This window comes from Anomaloglossus baeobatrachus, chromosome 6 (assembly GCF_048569485.1).
Source record: "Anomaloglossus baeobatrachus isolate aAnoBae1 chromosome 6, aAnoBae1.hap1, whole genome shotgun sequence".
Classification (NCBI taxonomy): domain Eukaryota; kingdom Metazoa; phylum Chordata; class Amphibia; order Anura; family Aromobatidae; genus Anomaloglossus; species Anomaloglossus baeobatrachus.
The window spans coordinates 341575480-341595793 of NC_134358.1; the positions used below are offsets into that span (position 1 = coordinate 341575480).

The 20314-nt window shown below is 44.4% G+C and overlaps 1 protein-coding gene across 1 annotated transcript in view; it reads right to left on the bottom strand.

The window, feature by feature from the left end:
- Positions 1-20314, bottom strand: part of DAP (death associated protein) — a 267912-nt gene that overhangs the window by 89431 nt on the left and 158167 nt on the right. The window contains exon 2 of the mRNA XM_075316546.1: positions 15908-16013. Within this exon, the coding sequence (XP_075172661.1) occupies positions 15908-16013 (106 nt within the window). The remainder of the gene's footprint in view (positions 1-15907; positions 16014-20314) is intronic.

A 20314-nucleotide genomic window follows, 5' to 3' on the forward strand; every position in this document is an offset into this window, starting at 1 on the left:
GACGCCGGGAGCTAAATTAATGATGCTTCCCCGGGATCACGGCCTGCATCGCCCCACCGGCGCCTTCTCAGGCGGCGGTCTGGATGCAGGGGACTGACTCGTCGTCTCCCTACCTGCTCTTGCTCCGTCTCAAGACGCGTCGGTCCTGGGATGCGGGGATCTCGGGGACGCATCTTCGGCTCAAGGCTAGCAGGTACTCTGCTCTGCTTAGCCCTCTGGAGCTACCTCTGTGAGGTGCTTCCAGGGAGCCTGGAGGGGTACGCAGACCCGACCACTTGGGCGCGAGGGAAGACTGACGGCTTGTGCACGCCAGGTTTCCTCTGCCCGTACACGGGGGGGGAACGGGGGTGTCAAGGCACCCTGGTATTGCCCCTATCAAAAATAGAATGAATAAGAAAAGAAAACAAAATAAAAAGTAAAAATAAGCTGGCCTGGGGCACCTCTGGTGGAGCTCAGTCCAGACATGCCTCCCTGCTGACACTAGGAAAAACTGAGCTAGTTCCCGCCTAGCTGGGGTTATATGCTGTGGGAGGAGGAGCTAAATTTTTTAAATCTAGTGTCAAGCCTCCCCTGGAGACAACATATAACCCACGGTCTGTGTCCCCCAATGAAAAGGCGAGAAAGGAATATATAATAAATTGGGGACAGTAGTGCAATGCAGAGTGTGCTGAATATTTTTTCATAGGAATTTGGAAAAGTTATGAAATGTCCTATAAATGGCTGTTCTATTGCTGATCTAAGGCTGCATTCACACACAGCGTTTTTGCTGCGTTGTTTGAGGATACGTTTTTCAGCTGCAAAAGCAGATCAGCTTTTTAAAAAAAACGCATCACCTGAAAGTTTGTGGAGCTCATAAATAATGCTTTCAATAGCAAAAGCAAATTATAAAAAAGGCCACAAACTGACATGCTCATTCTTTGTGAGGATCCTCACAAAACGATGTGTCTGAATGTCCCATCTTGAAACCCATTGCCTTTGCTGAGATGCCCGGAGTCACTGCATTTCACTGAACTATTTTGCCATCAATGTTCGACATGTTTGTAACAAGAAAGTAATTGTTAGCAAGACACTGGTAGTAAAGATACTAAAGCTCATCAAACCAGCCAGTTTCTCCAGGCCTTAGTGGAAAAAGTTCTGCAAGATTACAAACTCAAAATAAGAACAGGTTCTTGCCATTGTAAAGGACAATGCTTCACACATGGTAAGTACAATTACACTGATGAATGAAAGTAATGAACAACAGCTAGAAGAAAATTTAGGGTTTAGTATGTTAGAGATGGAAGGCCACAGTGCTGTTCATGTAACTGAGGAACAAACAGATATTACAACAGAAGAACAGCAAAATTATATTTTAGAATTAGATCTTGTTGAAGCTGCTTCAAAACACTTTCAAATTCATCACATGCGCTGTGTTGTGCACACGCTCCAGCTGGCAATAAGAGAGAGTCTGCAAGAAGGACCCCGGTTTTACACATTCGGCTTTTCGCCGGTTTGACGGATGCGGCGCACTCCAGTACAGTGTATACAGTACAGTGGCAGCGCGACAAATGCCGGTCACATGCTGTCATGTGACCGGAGCATCTGACCCGGAAGTTGCGGCGCTGCCACTGTACTGTATCGTACTGTACTGGCATGCGCCGCATCCGCCAATCCGGCGAAAAGCCGGATGTGTGAAACTGGGCGGACATGCTGGAAATCTGATTGGAAAAGTGAGGAAGTTTGTTATTGCCGCCAGAGCCCCTAAAATTGATTCCATCTTAAAGAGACGTGCTGGGAAAGGGGCAATTGTTGATCAAGCCACTCGGTCAGGCAGCACTTACTTAATGACTGAACGATTGCTTGAACTAAAATAATTTCTTATACATATGATGAACCCTCAAGTAACATTAAATGAAGGTCAATGGACATAGGTGACTAAAAAATTACAAGCTAAGGATTTAACTCCTGGCATTTTCATAAGGGAGTGGAAGAACTTGGTATTTTGCCTGTCCCAAAGAGGAGGTTTAATCGCAGATGGCATTTCTGCTTCAATGAAATGGAGAGAGACACAGCTATTGGAAAATAAAATTCTTCTGGCAGCTGTTTATGTGGACCCAAGTCATCGTATACTGCTTGATGATTAACAGCTTACTAAAGGAAAAGAAGCTATGAGTGAGGTAGCAGTTAGAATGAGCAGCTACAGGACTGCCAGGAGCAAGAGGACTTGGTTCCTGATAAAGCTACTGCTGCCATATCTTCATCCTCATCAGATGAGGAGTTTAACGTTGACAAGTACTTGGATGACATGGAGCAGGCAAAGCGTTGCCGCAAGGAAAAAGATTTCACGCCGTCTCCTATAGCAGCAGATTGACCAGATTTCAGTAAAACTTTTCACTTCCTCTCAAAGAAATAGAAAAATTCAACCATTCATCAAAACTGAGGGAGGCAATTTTATTTCTTACAACAAATTCATAGACTGCACAAATGTTATTTAGTATGTTTTTGTTGAAAACTGTTCTTTGCCACTTACATAGTGCTATTTATATATACATATTATATATATATATATATACATATTATATATATATATATATATATATATATATATATACACACATACATACATACATACATACATACATACATACATATATATACATATATATATATATACATATATATATATATATATATATATATATATATATATATATATATATATATATATATATATATATATATATAAAAAAATAGCACTAGCTGTTTTCAACAAAAACATACTAAATAATAACATTTAGTGTAATGCTTGTATTTAAGTGAAAAAAATTATTGTAGTGCATTGTGAACATCAGACATTTAATCATATTTATGATACAATAATCAAGATATTTATATAGAACATAAAATATGTTTATTGGAAGACAACTTTAGAACACAAAAAACGAATAAATTGTAAATATGTAATATGTAATATATAATATATATATATATTATATATTGTATCTATATATCTATATATATCTACAGTTAGGTCCAGAAATATTTGGACAGTGACACAATTTTCGCGAGTTGGGCTCTGCATGCCACCACATTGGATTTGAAATGAAACCTCTACAACAGAATTCAAGTGCAGATTGTAACGTTTAATTTGAAGCTTTGAACAAAAATATCTGATAGAAATTGTAGGAATTGTACACATTTCTTTACAAACACTCCACATTTTAGGAGGTCAAAAGTAATTGGACAAATAAACCAAACCCAAACAAAATATTTTTAATTTTCAATATTTTGTTGCGAATCCTTTGGAGGCAATCACTGCCTTATCTCTGGAACCCATGGACATCACCAAACGCTGGGTTTCCTCCTTCTTAATGCTTTGCCAGGCCTTTACAGCCGCAGCCTTCAGGTCTTGCTTGTATGTGGGTCTTTCCGTCTTAAGTCTGGATTTGAGCAAGTGAAATGCATGCTCAATTGGGTTAAGATCTGGTGATTGACTTGGCCATTGCAGAATGTTCCACTTTTTTGCACTCATGAACTCCTGGGTAGCTTTGGCTGTATGCTTGGGGTCATTGTCCATCTGTACTATGAAGCGCCGTCCGATCAACTTTGCGGCATTTGGCTGAATCTGGGCTGAAAGTATATCCCGGTACACTTCAGAATTCATCCGGCTACTATTGTCTGCTGTTATGTCATCAATAAACACAAGTGACCCAGTGCCATTGAAAGCCATGCATGCCCATGCCATCACGTTGCCTCCACCATGTTTTACAGAGGATGTGGTGTGCCTTGGATCATGTGCCGTTCCCTTTCTTCTCCAAACTTTTTTCTTCCCATCATTCTGGTACAGGTTGATCTTGGTCTCATCTGTCCATAGAATACTTTTCCAGAACTGAGCTGGCTTCATGAGGTGTTTTTCAGCAAATTTAACTCTGGCCTGTCTATTTTTGGAATTGATGAATGGTTTGCATCTAGATGTGAACCCTTTGTATTTACTTTCATGGAGTCTTCTCTATACTGTTGACTTAGAGACAGATACACCTACTTCACTGAGAGTGTTCTGGACTTCAGTTGATGTTGTGAACGGGTTCTTCTTCACCAAAGAAAGTATGCGGCGATCATCCACCACTGTTGTCATCCGTGGACGCCCAGGCCTTTTTGAGTTCCGAAGCTCACCAGTCAATTCCTTTTTTCTCAGAATGTACCCGACTGTTGATTTTGCTACTCCAAGCATGTCTGCTATCTCTCTGATGGATTTTTTCTTTTTTTTCAGCCTCAGGATGTTCTGCTTCACCTCAATTGAGAGTTCCTTAGACCGCATGTTGTCTGGTCACAGCAACAGCTTCCAAATGCAAAACCACACACCTGTAATCAACCACAGACCTTTTAACTACTTCATTGATTACAGGTTAACGAGGGAGACGCCTTCAGAGTTAATTGCAGCCCTCAGAGTCCCTTGTCCAATTACTTTTGGTCCCTTTAAAAAGGGGAGGCTATGCATTACAGAGCTATGATTCCTAAACCCTTTCTCCGATTTGGATGTGAAAACTCTCATATTGCAGCTGGGAGTGTGCACTTTCAGCCCATATTATATATATATATATAATTGTATTTCTGAGCATGTTTTTGTAAACAGCTAAAATAACAAAACTTGTGTCACTGTCCAAATATTTCTGGACCTAACTGTATGTATGTATGAATGTATGTGTGTGTGTTTCTGTGTGTATTAAAGGACTTGTCCGACATACTCCAATTTTTTTTTTTTTTTAGCTAATCTGTGCTGTATTGTCATATAAAACATCCCTACACTTTTTTTTCTTTTTGTTTTTTAACTTTTGTTCCTCTGATCCCTTTTATTCTCTGCAGACAGTTTATTTACCTGCTGCTCAACCAAATGACATCTTCATGTTCCAAACCTCACAATCCGAGCTAGCACCGCCTGGCCTCACTGTCCAGCCCCGCCCTCTGCACACTCATTGGCTGTCAGGTCAGTGTTGGGGCAGAAGACTATCACTACAGGAAAGATGGATACATTACTACATTATCTGTGTGGTGGATGTGAGGTGATTGTGCTGAACAGATACGATATCACTGCTCTGTATTTCCAATCATTGGTAGTACAGAGTAGTGATCCTGCTTCTCTAATCTGTGGCCGCACAATCAACTTACATCCACTGCACATATAATGTAGATTAATGTCTATCCCTGTCCCCATACTATAGTAATATCCCCTTTCTTCCCATGTCTTCTTGTAGAATTGCCCCTTAGTCTGCCATTCTACACACACACACACACACACACACACACACACACACACACACACACTTACAACGATGCTGAAGTTGGTTTCTTATTCGTCCAGTTTCTTATTCGGGGCTGAAGTTGGTTTCTTATTCGTCAGTTTCTTATTCGGCAATTTAGTTTTTTCAGTTTTTTATGCATTTAACAACAAAAAAAAACACATGACAATAATAAAATACAATGCACTGATGAGCCCTAATATACATACACTCAAAATCAGCTGCAAAAATTATAAAACTGGCATAAAAATGGGCATCAAAGTGGGCACCAAAGTATGTTAGTAAAAGGGTTAAATGGCTTTGGGCCACTGATCTAACACCAGAATTGCATATCTAGTGATGCCTCTAATCAAACTGAAGTGACTCCAGCCTGGCCCAAAGGGGTTCTGGGCATCAGAACTGGCATCAAAGGGGGCACACAGCCAATTTTCACAGATTTGAATAAGTAACTGATGTTTTTGAGGGGTTAAATGGCTTTGGGCCACTAATCTCACACCACAGTTACATACCTAGTGATGACACACATCAAATTCAGATCACTCCAGCCTGGCCCAAACAGGTTCTGGGCATCAGAACTGGCATCAAAGTGTCCAAAACCCCAGTTTTACAGATTTGAATAAGTAACTGGTGTTTTTGAGGGGTTAAATGGCTTTGGGCCACTGATCTCACACACAATTTACATACCTAGTGATGACACACATCAAATTCAGATCACTCCAGCCTGGCCCAAACAGGTTCTGGGCATCAGAACTGGCATCAAAGTGGGCAAAAACCCAGTTTTCACAGATTTGAATAAGTAACTGATAATTTTGAGGGGTTAAATGGCTTTGGGCCACTGATCTCACACCACATGTACATACCTAGTGATGCCGCACATCAAATTCAGATCACTCCAGCCTGGCCCAAACAGGTTCTGGGCATCAGAACTGGCATCAAAGTGGGCAAAACCCCAGTTTTCATAGATTTGAATAAGTAACTGGTGTTTTTGAGGGGTTAAATGGCTTTGGGCCACTGATCTCACACCACATTTACATACCTAGTGATGCCACACATCAAATTCAGATCACTGCAGCCTGGCCCAAACAGGTTCTGGGCATCAGAACTGGCATCAAAGTGGGCAAAAACCCAGTTTTACAGATTTGAATAAGTAACTGGTGTTTTTGAGGGGTTAAATGGCTTTGGGCCACTGATCTCACACCACAGTTACATACCTAGTGATGACACACATCAAATTCAGATCACTCCAGCCTGGCCCAAACAGGTTCTGGGCATCAGAACTGGCATCAAAGTGGGCACACAGCCAATTTTCACAGATTTGAATAAGTAACTGGTGTTTTTGAGGGGTTAAATGGCTTTGGGCCACTGATCTCACACCACAGTTACATACCTAGTGATGACACACATCAAATTCAGATCACTACAGCCTGGCCCAAACAGGTTCTGGGCATCAGAACTGGCATCAAAGTGGGCAAAAACCCAGTTTTCACAGATTTGAATAAGTAACTGATGTTTTTGAGGGGTTAAATGGCTTTGGGCCACTGATCTCACACCACATTTACATACCTAGTGATGCCACACATCAAATTCAGATCACTCCAGCCTGGCCCAAACAGGTTCTGGGCATCAAAACTGGCATCAAAATAGGCACACAGCCAATTTTCACAGATTTGAATAAGTAACTGGTGTTTTTGAGGGGTTAAATGGCTTTGGGCCACTGATCTCACACCACACTTACATACCTAGTGATGCCACACATCAAATTCAGATCACTCCAGCCTGGCCCAAACAGGTTCTGGGCATCAGAACTGGCATCAAAGTGGGCAAAAACCCAGTTTTACAGATTTGAATAAGTAACTGGTGTTTTTGAGGGGTTAAATGGCTTTGGGCCACTGATCTCACACCACATTTACATACCTAGTGATGACACACATCAAATTCAGATCACTCCAGCCTGGCCCAAACAGGTTCTGGGCATCAGAACTGGCATCAAAGTGTCCAAAACCCCAGTTTTACAGATTTGAATAAGTAACTGGTGTTTTTGAGGGGTTAAATGGCTTTGGGCCACTGATCTCACACACAATTTACATACCTAGTGATGACACACATCAAATTCAGATCACTCCAGCCTGGCCCAAACAGGTTCAGGGCATCAGAACTGGCATCAAAGTGGGCAAAAACCCAGTTTTCACAGATTTGAATAAGTAACTGATAATTTTGAGGGGTTAAATGGCTTTGGGCCACTGATCTCACACCACATGTACATACCTAGTGATGCCGCACATCAAATTCAGATCACTCCAGCCTGGCCCAAACAGGTTCTGGGCATCAGAACTGGCATCAAAGTGGGCAAAACCCCAGTTTTCATAGATTTGAATAAGTAACTGGTGTTTTTGAGGGGTTAAATGGCTTTGGGCCACTGATCTCACACCACATTTACATACCTAGTGATGCCACACATCAAATTCAGATCACTCCAGCCTGGCCCACACAGGTTCTGGGCATCAGAACTGGCATCAAAGTGGGCAAAAACCCAGTTTTACAGATTTGAATAAGTAACTGGTGTTTTTGAGGGATTAAATGGCTTTGGGCCACTGATCTCACACCACATGTACATACCTAGTGATGCCACACATCAAATTCAGATCACTCCAGCCTGGCCCACACAGGTTCTGGGCATCAGAACTGGCATCAAAGTGGGCACACAGCCAATTTTCACAGATTTGAATAAGTAACCAGTGTTTTTGAGGGGTTAAATGGCTTTGGGCCACAGATCTCACACCACACTTACATACCTAGTGATGCCACACATCAAATTCAGATCACTGCAGCCTGGCCCAAACAGGATCTGGGCATCAGAACTGGCATCAAAGTGGGCAAAACCCCAGTTTTCACAGATTTGAATAAGTAACCAGTGTTTTTGAGGGGTTAAATGGCTTTGGGCCACTGATCTCACACCACATTTATATACCTAGTGATGTAACACATCAAATTCAGATCACTCCAGCCTGGCCCAAACAGATTCTGGGCATCAAAACTGGCATCAAAGTGGGCAAAACCCCAGTTTTCACAGATTTGAATAAGTAACTGGTGTTTTTGAGGGGTTAAATGGCTTTGGGCCACTGATCTCACACCACATTTACATACCTAGTGATGCCGCACATCAAATTCAGATCACTGCAGCCTGGCCCAAACAGGTTCTGGGCATCAGAACTGGCATCAAAGTGGGCAAAACCCCAGTTTTCACAGATTTGAATAAGTAACTGGTGTTTTTGAGGGCTTAAATGGCTTTGGGCCACTGATCTCACACCACATATACATACCTAGTGATGCCACACATCAAATTCAGATCACTCCAGCCTGGCCCAAACAGGTTCTGGGCATCAGAACTGGCATCAAAGTTGGCAAAATTGCAGTTTTCACAGATTTGAATAAGTAACTGGTGTTTTTGAGGGGTTAAATGGCTTTGGGCCACTGATCTCACACTACATTTACATACCTAGTGATGCCACACAACAAATTCAGATCACTCCAGCCTGGCCCAAACAGGTTCTGGGCATCAGAACTGGCATCAAAGTGGGCAAAACCTCAGTTTTCACAGATTTGAATAAGTAACTGGTGTTTTTGAGGGCTTAAATGGCTTTGGGCCACTGATCTCACACCACATTTACATACCTAGTGATGCCACACATCAAATTCAGATCACTCCAGCCTGGCACAAACAGGTTCTGGGCATCAGAACTGGCATCAAAGTGGGCAAAAACCTAGTTTTACAGATTTGAATAAGTAACTGGTGTTTTTGAGGGGTTAATTGGCTTTGGGCCACTGATCTTACACCACATTTACATACCTAGTGATGACACACATCAAATTCAGATAACTCCAGCCTTGCCCAAACAGTTTCTGGGCATCAGAACTGGCATCAAAGTGGGCAAAACCTCAGTTTTCACAGATTTGAATAAGTAACTGGTGTTTTTGAGGGGTTAAATGGCTTTGGGCCACTGATCTCAAACCACATTTACATACCTAGTGATGCCGCACATCAAATTCAGATCACTGCAGCCTGGCCCAAACAGGATCTGGGCATCAGAACTGGCATCAAAGTGGGCACACAGCCAATTTTCACAGATTTGAATAAGTAACTGATGTTTTTGAGGGGTTAAATGGCTTTGGGCCACTAATCTCACACCACAGTTACATACCTAGTGATGACACACATCAAATTCAGATCACTCCAGCCTGGCCCAAACAGGTTCTGGGCATCAGAACTGGCATCAAAGTGTCCAAAACCCCAGTTTTCACATATTTGAATAAGTAACTGATAATTTTGAGGGGTTAAATGGCTTTGGGCCACTGATCTCACACCACATGTACATACCTAGTGATGCCGCACATCAAATTTAGATCACTCCAGCCTGGCCCAAACAGGTTCTGGGCATCAGAACTGGCATCAAAGTGGGCAAAACCCCAGTTTTCATAGATTTGAATAAGTAACTGGTGTTTTTGAGGGGTTAAATGGCTTTGGGCCACTGATCTCACACCACATTTACATACCTAGTGATGCCACACATCAAATTCAGATCACTGCAGCCTGGCCCAAACAGGTTCTGGGCATCAGAACTGGCATCAAAGTGGGCACACAGCCAATTTTCACAGATTTGAATAAGTAACTGGTGTTTTTGAGGGGTTAAATGGCTTTGGGCCACTGATCTCACACCACATTTACATACCTAGTGATGTCGCACATCAAATTCAGATCACTCCAGCCTGGCCCAAACAGGTTCTGGGCATCAGAACTGGCATCAAAGTGGGCAAAACCCCAGTTTTCACAGATTTGAATAAGTAACCAGTGTTTTTGAGGGGTTAAATGGCTTTGGGCCACTGATCTCACACCACATTTATATACCTAGTGATGCCGCACATCACATTCAGATCACTGCAGCCTGGCCCAAACAGGTTCTGGGCATCAGAACTGGCATCAAAGTGGGCAAAACCCCAGTTTTCACAGATTTGAATAAGTAACTGGTGTTTTTGAGGGCTTAAATGGCTTTGGGCCACTCATCTCACACCACATTTACATACCTAGTGATGCCACACATCAAATTCAGATCACTCCAGCCTGGCCCAAACAGGTTCTGGGCATCAGAACTGGCATCAAAGTGGGCAAAACCTCAGTTTTCACAGATTTGAATAAGTAACTGGTGTTTTTGAGGGCTTAAATGGCTTTGGGCCACTCATCTCACACCACATTTACATACCTAGTGATGCCACACATCAAATTCAGCTGTGTGCCCACTTTGATGCCAGTTCTGATGCCCAGAACCTGTTTGGGCCAGGCTGGAGTGATATGAATTTGATGTGTGGCATCACAAGGTATGTAAATGTGGTGTGAGATCAGTGGCCCAAAGCCATTTAACCCCTCAAAAACACCAGTTACTTATTCAAATCTGTGAAAACTGGGGTTTTTGCCCACTTTGATGCCAGTTCTGATGCCCAGAACCTGTTTGGGCCAGGCGTGAGTGATCTGAATTTGATGTGTGGCATCACTAGGTATGTAAATGTGGTGTGAGATCAGTGGCCCAAAGCCATTTAAGCCCTCAAAAACACCAGTTACGTATTCAAATCTGTGAAAATTGGCTGTGTTCCCACTTTGATGCCAGTTCTGATGCCCAGAACCTGTTTGGGCCAGGCTGGAGTGATCTGAATTTGATGTGTGGCATCACTCTGTATGTAAATGTGGTGTGAGATCAGTGGCCCAAAGCCATTTAAGCCCTCAAAAACACCAGTTACTTATTCAAAACTGTGTAAATTGGCTGTGTGCCCATATTGATGCCAGTTCTGATGCCCAGAACTTCTTTGGGCCAGGCTGGAGTGATCTGAATTTGATGTGTGGCATCACTCTGTATGTAAATGTGGTGTGAGATCAGTGGCCCAAAGCCATTTAACCCCTCAAAAACACCAGTTACTTATTCAAATTTGTAAAACTGGGTTTTTGCCCACTTTGATGCCAGTTCTGATGCCCAGAACCTGTTTGGGCCAGGCTGGAGTGATCTGAATTTGATGTGTGGCATCACTAGGTATGTAAATGTGGTGTGAGATCAGTGGCCCAAAGCCATTTAAGCCCTCAAAAACACCAGTTACTTATTCAAATCTGTGAAAATTGGCTGTGTTCCCACTTTGATGCCAGTTCTGATGCCCAGAACCTGTTTGGGCCAGGCTGGAGTGATCTGAATTTGATGTGCGGCATCACTAGGTATGTAAATGTGGTGTGAGATCAGTGGCCCAAAGCCATTTAAGCCCTCAAAAACACCAGTTACTTATTCAAATCTGTGAAAATTGGCTGTGTGCCCACTTTGATGCCAGTTCTGATGCCCAGAACCTGTTTGGGCCAGGCTGGAGTGATCTGAATTTGATGTGTGGCATCACTAGGTATGTAAATGTGGTGTGAGATCAGTGGCCCAAAGCCATTTAACCCCTCAAAAACACCAGTTACTTATTCAAATCTGTAAAACTGGGTTTTTGCCCACTTTGATGCCAGTTCTGATGCCCAGAACCTGTTTGGGCCAGGCTGGAGTGATCTGAATTTGATGTGTGGCATCACTAGGTATGTAATTGTGGTGTGAGATCAGTGGCCCAAAGCCATTTAAGCCCTCAAAAACACCAGTTACTTATTCAAATCTGTGAAAATTGGCTGTGTGCCCACTTTGATGCCAGTTCTGATGCCCAGAACCTGTTTGGGCCAGGCTGGAGTGATCTGAATTTGATGTGTGGCATCACTAGGTATGTAAATGTGGTGTGAGATCAGTGGCCCAAAGCCATTTAACCCCTCAAAAACACCAGTTACTTATTCAAATCTGTAAAACTGGGTTTTTGCCCACTTTGATGCCAGTTCTGATGCCCAGAACCTGTTTGGGCCAGGCTGGAGTGATCTGAATTTGATGTGTGGCATCACTAGGTATGTAAATATGGTGTGAGATCAGTGGCCCAAAGCCATTTAACCCCTCAAAAACATCAGTTACTTATTCAAATCTGTGAAAACTGGGTTTTTGCCCACTTTGATGCCAGTTCTGATGCCCAGAACCTGTTTGGGCCAGGCTGGAGTGATCTGAATTTGATGTGTGGCATCACTAGGTATGTAAATATGGTGTGAGATCAGTGGCCCAAAGCCATTTAACCCCTCAAAAACACCAGTTACTTATTCAAATCTGTGAAAATTGGCTGTGTGCCCACTTTGATGCCAGTTCTGATGCCCAGAACCTGTTTGGGCCAGGCTGGAGTGATCTGAATTTGATGTGTGGCATCACTAGGTATGTAAGTTTGGTGTGAGATCAGTGGCCCAAAGCCATTTAACCCCTCAAAAACACCAGTTACTTATTCAAATCTGTGAAAATTGGCTGTGTGCCCACTTTGATGCCAGTTCTGATCTCCAGAACCTGTTTGGGCCAGGCTGGAGTGATCTGAATTTGATGTGTGGCATCACTAGGTATGTAAATGTGGTGTGAGATCAGTGGCCCAAAGCCATTTAAGCCCTCAAAAACACCAGTTACTTATTCAAATCTGTGAAAATTGGCTGTGTTCCCACTTTGATGCCAGTTCTGATGCCCAGAACCTGTTTGGGCCAGGCTGGAGCGATCTGAATTTGATGTGTGGCATCACTAGGTATGTAAATATGGTGTGAGATCAGTGGCCCAAAGCCATTTAAGCCCTCAAAAACACCAGTTACTTATTCAAATCTGTGAAAATTGGCTGTGTGCCCACTTTGATGCCAGTTCTGATGCCCAGAACCTGTTTGGGCCAGGCTGGAGTGATCTGAATTTGATGTGTGGCATCACTAGGTATGTAAATGTGGTGCGAGATCAGTGGCCCAAAGCCATTTAACCCCTCAAAAACATCAGTTACTTATTCAAATCTGTGAAAACTGAGTTTTTGCCCACTTTGATGCCAGTTCTGATGCCCAGAACCTGTTTGGGCCAGGCTGGAGTGATCTGAATTTGATGTGTGGCATCACTAGGTATGTAAATGTGGTGTGAGATCAGTGGCCCAAAGCCATTTAAGCCCTCAAAAACACCAGTTACTTATTCAAATCTGTGAAAATTGGCTGTGTGCCCACTTTGATGCCAGTTCTGATGCCCAGAACCTGTTTGGGCCAGGCTGGAGTGATCTGAATTTGATGTGTGGCATCACTAGGTATGTAAATATGGTGTGAGATCAGTGGCCCAAAGCCATTTAACCCCTCAAAAACATCAGTTACTTATTCAAATCTGTGAAAACTGGGTTTTTGCCCACTTTGATGCCAGTTCTGATGCCCAGAACCTGTTTGGGCCAGGCTGGAGTGATCTGAATTTGATGTGTGGCATCACTAGGTATGTAATTGTGGTGTGAGATCAGTGGCCCAAAGCCATTTAAGCCCTCAAAAACACCAGTTACTTATTCAAATCTGTGAAAATTGGCTGTGTGCCCACTTTGATGCCAGTTCTGATGCCCAGAACCTGTTTGAGCCAGGCTGGAGTGATCTGCATTTGATGTGTGGCATCACTAGGTATGTAAATGTGGTGTGAGATCAGTGGCCCAAAGCCATTTAACCCCTCAAAAATACCAGTTACTTATTCAAAACTGTGTAAATTGGCTGTGTGCCCATATTGATGCCAGTTCTGATGCCCAGAACTTCTTTGGGCCAGGCTGGAGTGATCTGAATTTGATGTGTGGCATCACTAGGTATGTAAATGTGGTGTGAGATCAGTGGCCCAAAGCCATTTAAGCCCTAAAAAACACCAGTTACTTATTCAAATCTGTGAAAATTGGCTGTGTGCCCACTTTGATGCCAGTTCTGATGCCCAGAACCTGTTTGGGCCAGGCTGTAGTGATCTGAATTTGATGTGTGGCATCACTAGGTATGTAAATGTGGTGTGAGATCAGTGGCCCAAAGCCATTTAATCCCTCAAAAACACCAGTTACTTATTCAAATCTGTGAAAACTGGGGTTTTGCCCAGTTTGATGCCAGTTCTGATGCCCAGAACCTGTTTGGGCCAGGCTGGAGTGATCTGAATTTGATGTGTGGCATCACTAGGTATGTAAATGTGGTGTGAGATCAGTGGCCCAAAGCCATTTAAGCCCTCAAAAACACCAGTTACTTATTCAAATCTGTGAAAATTGGCTGTGTGCCCACTTTGATGCCAGTTCTGATGCCCAGAACCTGTTTGGGCCAGGCTGGAGTGATCTGAATTTGATGTGTGGCATCACTAGGTATGTATATGTGGTGTGAGATCAGTGGCCCAAAGCCATTTAACCCCTCAAAAACACCAGTTACTTATTCAAATCTGTGAAAATTGGCTGTGTGCCCACTTTGATGCCAGTTCTGATGCCCAGAACCTGTTTGGGCCAGGCTGGAGTGATCTGAATTTGATGTGTGGCATCACTAGGTATGTAAATGTGGTGTGAGATCAGTGGCCCAAAGCCATTTAACCCCTCAAAAACACCAGTTACTTATTCAAATCTGTAAAACTGGGTTTTTGCCCACTTTGATGCCAGTTCTGATGCCCAGAACCTGTTTGAGCCAGGCTGGAGTGATCTGAATTTGATGTGTGGCGTCACTAGGTATGTAAATGTGGTGTGAGATCAGTGGCCCAAAGCCATTTAACCCCTCAAAAACACCAGTTACTTATTCAAATCTGTGAAAACTGGGGTTTTGCCCAGTTTGATGCCAGTTCTGATGCCCAGAACCTGTTTGGGCCAGGCTGGAGAGATCTGAATTTGATGTGTGGCATCACTAGGTATGTAAATGTGGTGTGAGATCAGTGGCCCAAAGCCATTTAAGCCCTCAAAAACATCAGTTACTTATTCAAATCTGTGAAAATTGGCTGTGTGCCCACTTTGATGCCAGTTCTGATGCCCAGAACCCCTTTGGGCCAGGCTGGAGTCACTTCAGTTTGATTAGAGGCATCACTAGATATGCAATTGTGGTGTGAGATCAGTGGCCCAAAGCCATTTAACCCTTTTACTAACATACTTTGGTGCCCACTTTGATGCCCATTTTTATGCCAGTTTTATAATTTTTGCAGCTGATTTTGAGTGTATGTATATTAGGGCTCATCAGTGCATTGTATTTTATTATTGTCATGTGTTATTTTTGTTGTTAAATGCATAAAAAACTGAAAAAACTAAACTGCCGAATAAGAAACTGGACGAATAAGAAACCAACTTCAGCATCGTCACACTTACATACATATATAAATATTATTTTTACTGCACACTACAGACCACTAGCTCACTGGGTCTGTGATTGGAAGCATCAGACAGGCTATCACACAGACTGGGGGTACAGTCTGACTGCATTTAATCACAGACACCAGTGAGTGGGGTAAGCAATGAATATGCATGGGCATAGTGAATGGCCAAGGGAACAGTTACAGCTGCACCAGAAACTCTGTAAATATAGCGCGCTCTCTCCGATCTGTATCAATACCCAGAATTCCGGCTTGGGCTCGTGCGCATGTAGCCTAAGTATGAGCAACGTGTATATCTGACAGAAACTATAAATATAATGTGAATACAGCCTTACTGGACATCACTGAAAGTAGGAAAAAAAATAAATACACAAAAGGATATTACCATCCACTTTACACACACATACTTACACAATACCACTTTCCCAGTTCTCCTCCTCTTGATTTTTATCCTCCTTAGTATCTCCATGGGGAGTGTGTGGGTGCTTCTGTACGATTCTCATTCCTCCAGCCTTCACTGAAAAATAGCATGATGGAACTTATATATAGTTGAAAGGTTTTAAAAGTGCACACACCACAGTGGCAATCTGTACATTTACACTTAAAAACAGATTACTGCTCTGACCATGCCTAGGAAGTGTGGTAAAATGGCAGACCTGGAGACTATTGTTGAGGCAAGTCCCCACGATCAGGCTTCCTGGCGTTCTGCACGACCATAATTTATGTTGCAAATACGCCAGTGTCCTGTGTAATAGAACACACTGTACATGCCCATGATTATTTACATTGCATTATTGTTGTGCTCTCCTGCTCATGCTCAGAATACTAGCATCTCCACAAAAATAAGTTGACATGCTCGTAAACGCACGCTGCAGGACAGTTTACAGAGTGTTAGAAAGAAGCACCCTGGGCATGGGATTTCTAGAAATTCCATCCACTGTGCTTATACTGTACAGGTCAGCATTTTGGACGAAGCAAAAACACTCTACGTTTAAAACCGCTGCTAAGGGCATGTGTCCACTATCAGGTCCTTTGAACACGCCAAACAATACCACAGCGGTAAGGGTGCAGAATTCTTTAATCTGACAAGGCATTTCATGTACTTACTAATACTGCAATGTGAATGGGGTTTTATTTTACAGAAAGGCACCCCAATCAGACAGGACAACTCCGCTGAGGCAGCTAATTTTCCTGGGCTAGTCCTACCTTGGCTCTTCTAATCTCACCTCACCAGAAGTCATGGAGAGCCTACACACTATTACTCATTATGCAAAAAAGGGGGGAACCAGCACTGCCTATGAATGGCATGCAGCAATAAAAAAAAAAAAATGACATTTTTGTGTACTAATCGTAAAAGGTCTTCCTTGGAGCCTTTCACTAGGGGACACAGACAGTGGGTATTATGATGTCTCCAGGGAGGCGTGACACTAGATTTGCAAAAGTGTTAGCTCCTCCTCCCACAGCATATACCCTAGCTAGGCAGGAAACTAGCTCAGTTTGGTGTAAAAGCGGTAGGAGAAGGACAACCAAAACCACAAGGGTGGGAGCTGTGTCCCCCAATTAAAGGCTCCAAGGAAGACATTTTACGGTGAGTACACAAAAATGCCATTTCCTTTCTCGCTTTTTCATTGGGGGACACAGACAGTGGGACGTCCCAAAGCAGTCCCTGGGTGGAAACTGAACTATTAACAGTGTATAACATCAGACTAAGAGCTGACTGCAGTGAACATATATCAGAACACTGTCAAAAACAGTAGAGGCCACTTATAAATGGGCCACTGCCGCCTGAAGGACTTGTCTTCCAAGAGCAGCATCTGCGGAAGCATGCGTATGCACTCTGTAGAATTTTGTAAACGTGTGCACACTGGACCAGGTAGCGGCCTTGCAAAGTTGGGCCGCCGAAGCCTGATAGCGGATAGCCCAGGAAGCACCCACTGCTCGCGTAGAGTGGGCCCGCACAGATTGAGGAGGAACAACACCTCGTGTTTTGTAAGTCTCACAGATGGCAGTCCTAATCCATCGAGAAATCGTGGATTTAGAAGCCGGATTGCCCAATTTGTGTCCTTGTGAGAGGACGAAGAAGGCATCGGACTTGCGCAACGGCGCTGTTCTGAAGATGTAGATCTGCAGAGCCCTGACGAGATCTAGAGTGTGAAGGACTTTTTCAAAAGAGTGGACCGGGCAGAATGACGGCAACACAATGTCCTCATTTAAGTGGAAAGAAGATACGACCTTCGGGAGAAAAGCGGGGGAAGGCCGAAGGACCACCTTATGATGGAAAATCAGGTAAGGTGAGCGACAGGAAAGAGCCACTAGTTCGGACACTCGCCTGATAGAGGTAATGGCGACTAAAAAGGCAACCTTCCAGGACAGTCGTTGAAGAGAGATTTCTCTCAGAGGTTTGAAGGGAGGAAGCTGAAGAGCTCCGAGAACCAAATTCAGATACCAGGGATCTAAGGGGTGGCGATAAGGAGGGACCAAATGCGCCACCCCTTGAAGAAAGGTACGGACCTGAGGGCGAGAAGCCAGCAGTTTCTGGAAAAATACTGACAAGGCAGAAACTTGTCCTTTAAGGGTACTGAGAGCTAGTCCCGAGTCCAGACCGTCTTGCAGAAAGGCAAGAACATTAGGGATTGAAAAGGTAAGGGGCGACCGATTATGACTGTCACACCAGGAAAGATAGGTCTTCCAGGTCCTGTGGTAGATACTGGCGGAGGAGGGCTTCCGAGCATTAAGCATGGTATGAACTACCTTAGAAGAAAGACCTGATTTTGCTAGAATCAAGAACTGAAGCGCCACGCCGTCAAATGCAGCTGTGCTGTATTCTGGTTGAATATTGGACCTTGCGACAGAAGATCCGGGCAATCGGGAAGACGTCAGGGAGTGTCGCCGAGCAGTCGGAGAAGCTCTGGGTACCAGGCTCTCCTGGGCCAGTCCGGGGCCACGAGGATCACCAGGATTCCCTCCGCTTTGATTTTCTTGATTACTCTCGGGATGAGAGGAAACGGAGGGAAGAGGTAGGGTAGGCGGAACTGCGCCCACGGAAAGACTAGGGCGTCTGAGCCTAATCGCTAGCGGGTCTCTCAACCGGGATATGAAGGGACGTAGTTTGGCATTCATTCGAGACGCCATGGAGGTCCACATCCGGGAGTCCCCAACGAAGAGTGATCTGATGGAACACTTCGTCATGGAGGGACCATTCCCCTGCCGCTAGACCTTGCCTGCAGAGAAAGTCTGCGGCCCAGTTGTCTACCCCTGGGATATGGACAGCTGAAATAATGGGGATGTGCTTCTCTGTCCAACGAAGAATCCTGGATACTTCCTTCATCGCTGCCTTGCTGCGAGTTCCTCCCTGACGGTTGATGTAAGCCACGGCCGTGGCATTGTCTGACTGGATCCGAACAGGGAGGCCCAGTAATAAGGGTTGAAAATTCTGAAGGGCCAAAAATATGGCTCTGATCTCCAGAACATTGATGTGCAGGGAGCGCTCGGAGGGAGACCAGCGTCCGTGAACAGTGTGGTGGAGAAACACCACCCCCCAGCCTATCAGGCTGGCATCCGTCGTGACTACTTCCCAGTGGACCGGGCGGAAGGACTTCCCTTAGATAGGGATGAGGCTTGAGTCCACCAGACGAGGAAGCTGAGCGCAGACCGAGATAGGCGGACTGACCGGTCTAGGGAAGCTGGATTCTTGTCCCAGGAGGATAGAAGATCCAGTTGTAGAGGGCGCAGATGGAATTGGGCAAAGGACACGGCTTCTATGACCGCCACCATCTTGCCTAACACTCTCATTCCATTCCAAAGGGATGTGTGACGGCGAGAGCGGAGGGATTGGGCGGCCCGGATCAGGGAAGACCTCTTGTCGTCTGGAAGAAAAACCCGGGACTGATCCGTGTCTATCAGCATACCTAAAAAGGTGATGCGCTGATGAGGAATGAGGGATGACTTGTTGAAGTTGATAAGCCACCCCTAGCCTTGACAGCGTGTCTAGGCAAATCTGCACGCTTTCTGAGCATACTTGAAGAGAGCTCCCTTTGACAAGAAGGTCGTCCAAATAGGGAATGACCAGGATGCCTTTGGGGTGTAAAATGGACATGACGGCCGCCATGACCTTTGTGAAGACCCGAGGCGCAGTGGCCAGCCCAAAGGGGAGGGCCCTGAAGTGGAAATGACGGTGTCCTACGGCAAAGCGAAGAAACCGTTGATGAGAGACACATATGGGAATGTGTAAATAAGCAGCTTGAACGTCTATGGAAGCTAGGAATTCTCCAGGTTCCATGGCAGCTAGCACTGCTCTCAATGATTCCATTCGGAAAGTTGGAATGCGTACAAATTTGTTCAGCCATTTGAGGTCCAAGATAGGGCGGACAGAGCCATCTTTTTTGGGAACGACAAAAAGGTTTGAATAGAAACCTTTGCCATGCTGTTCCAGGGGCACTGGAATTATAACATTTGCTTTCTGTAAAAGAGGCTATGGCCTGAAATAAGGCCTGGCTTTGCGTCTTGGACTTTGGAAGACAAGAACGCAGAAACCTGTTGGCCGGCAGGGAATGGAAATCGATCTTGTAACCTGAGGTGACGATTTCTCGAACCCAAGCATCGTGAGTGTGGTCTAGCCAGATATCCGGAAAAAGCAGAAGCCGCCCTCCAACAAGAGTCGGATCTGAGGGATACCTGGCGTCATGCTGAGGGGGCCTGTACAGGGCGAGGTCCTTTGGGTTTAGGTTGCTTGGAGTGAGAACACCAAGAAGAGCCCCTTTTGGGACCGGATCCTCAATTTGAGCATTGGGACGATCCTTGGGCTGATGGTTTTTGAGG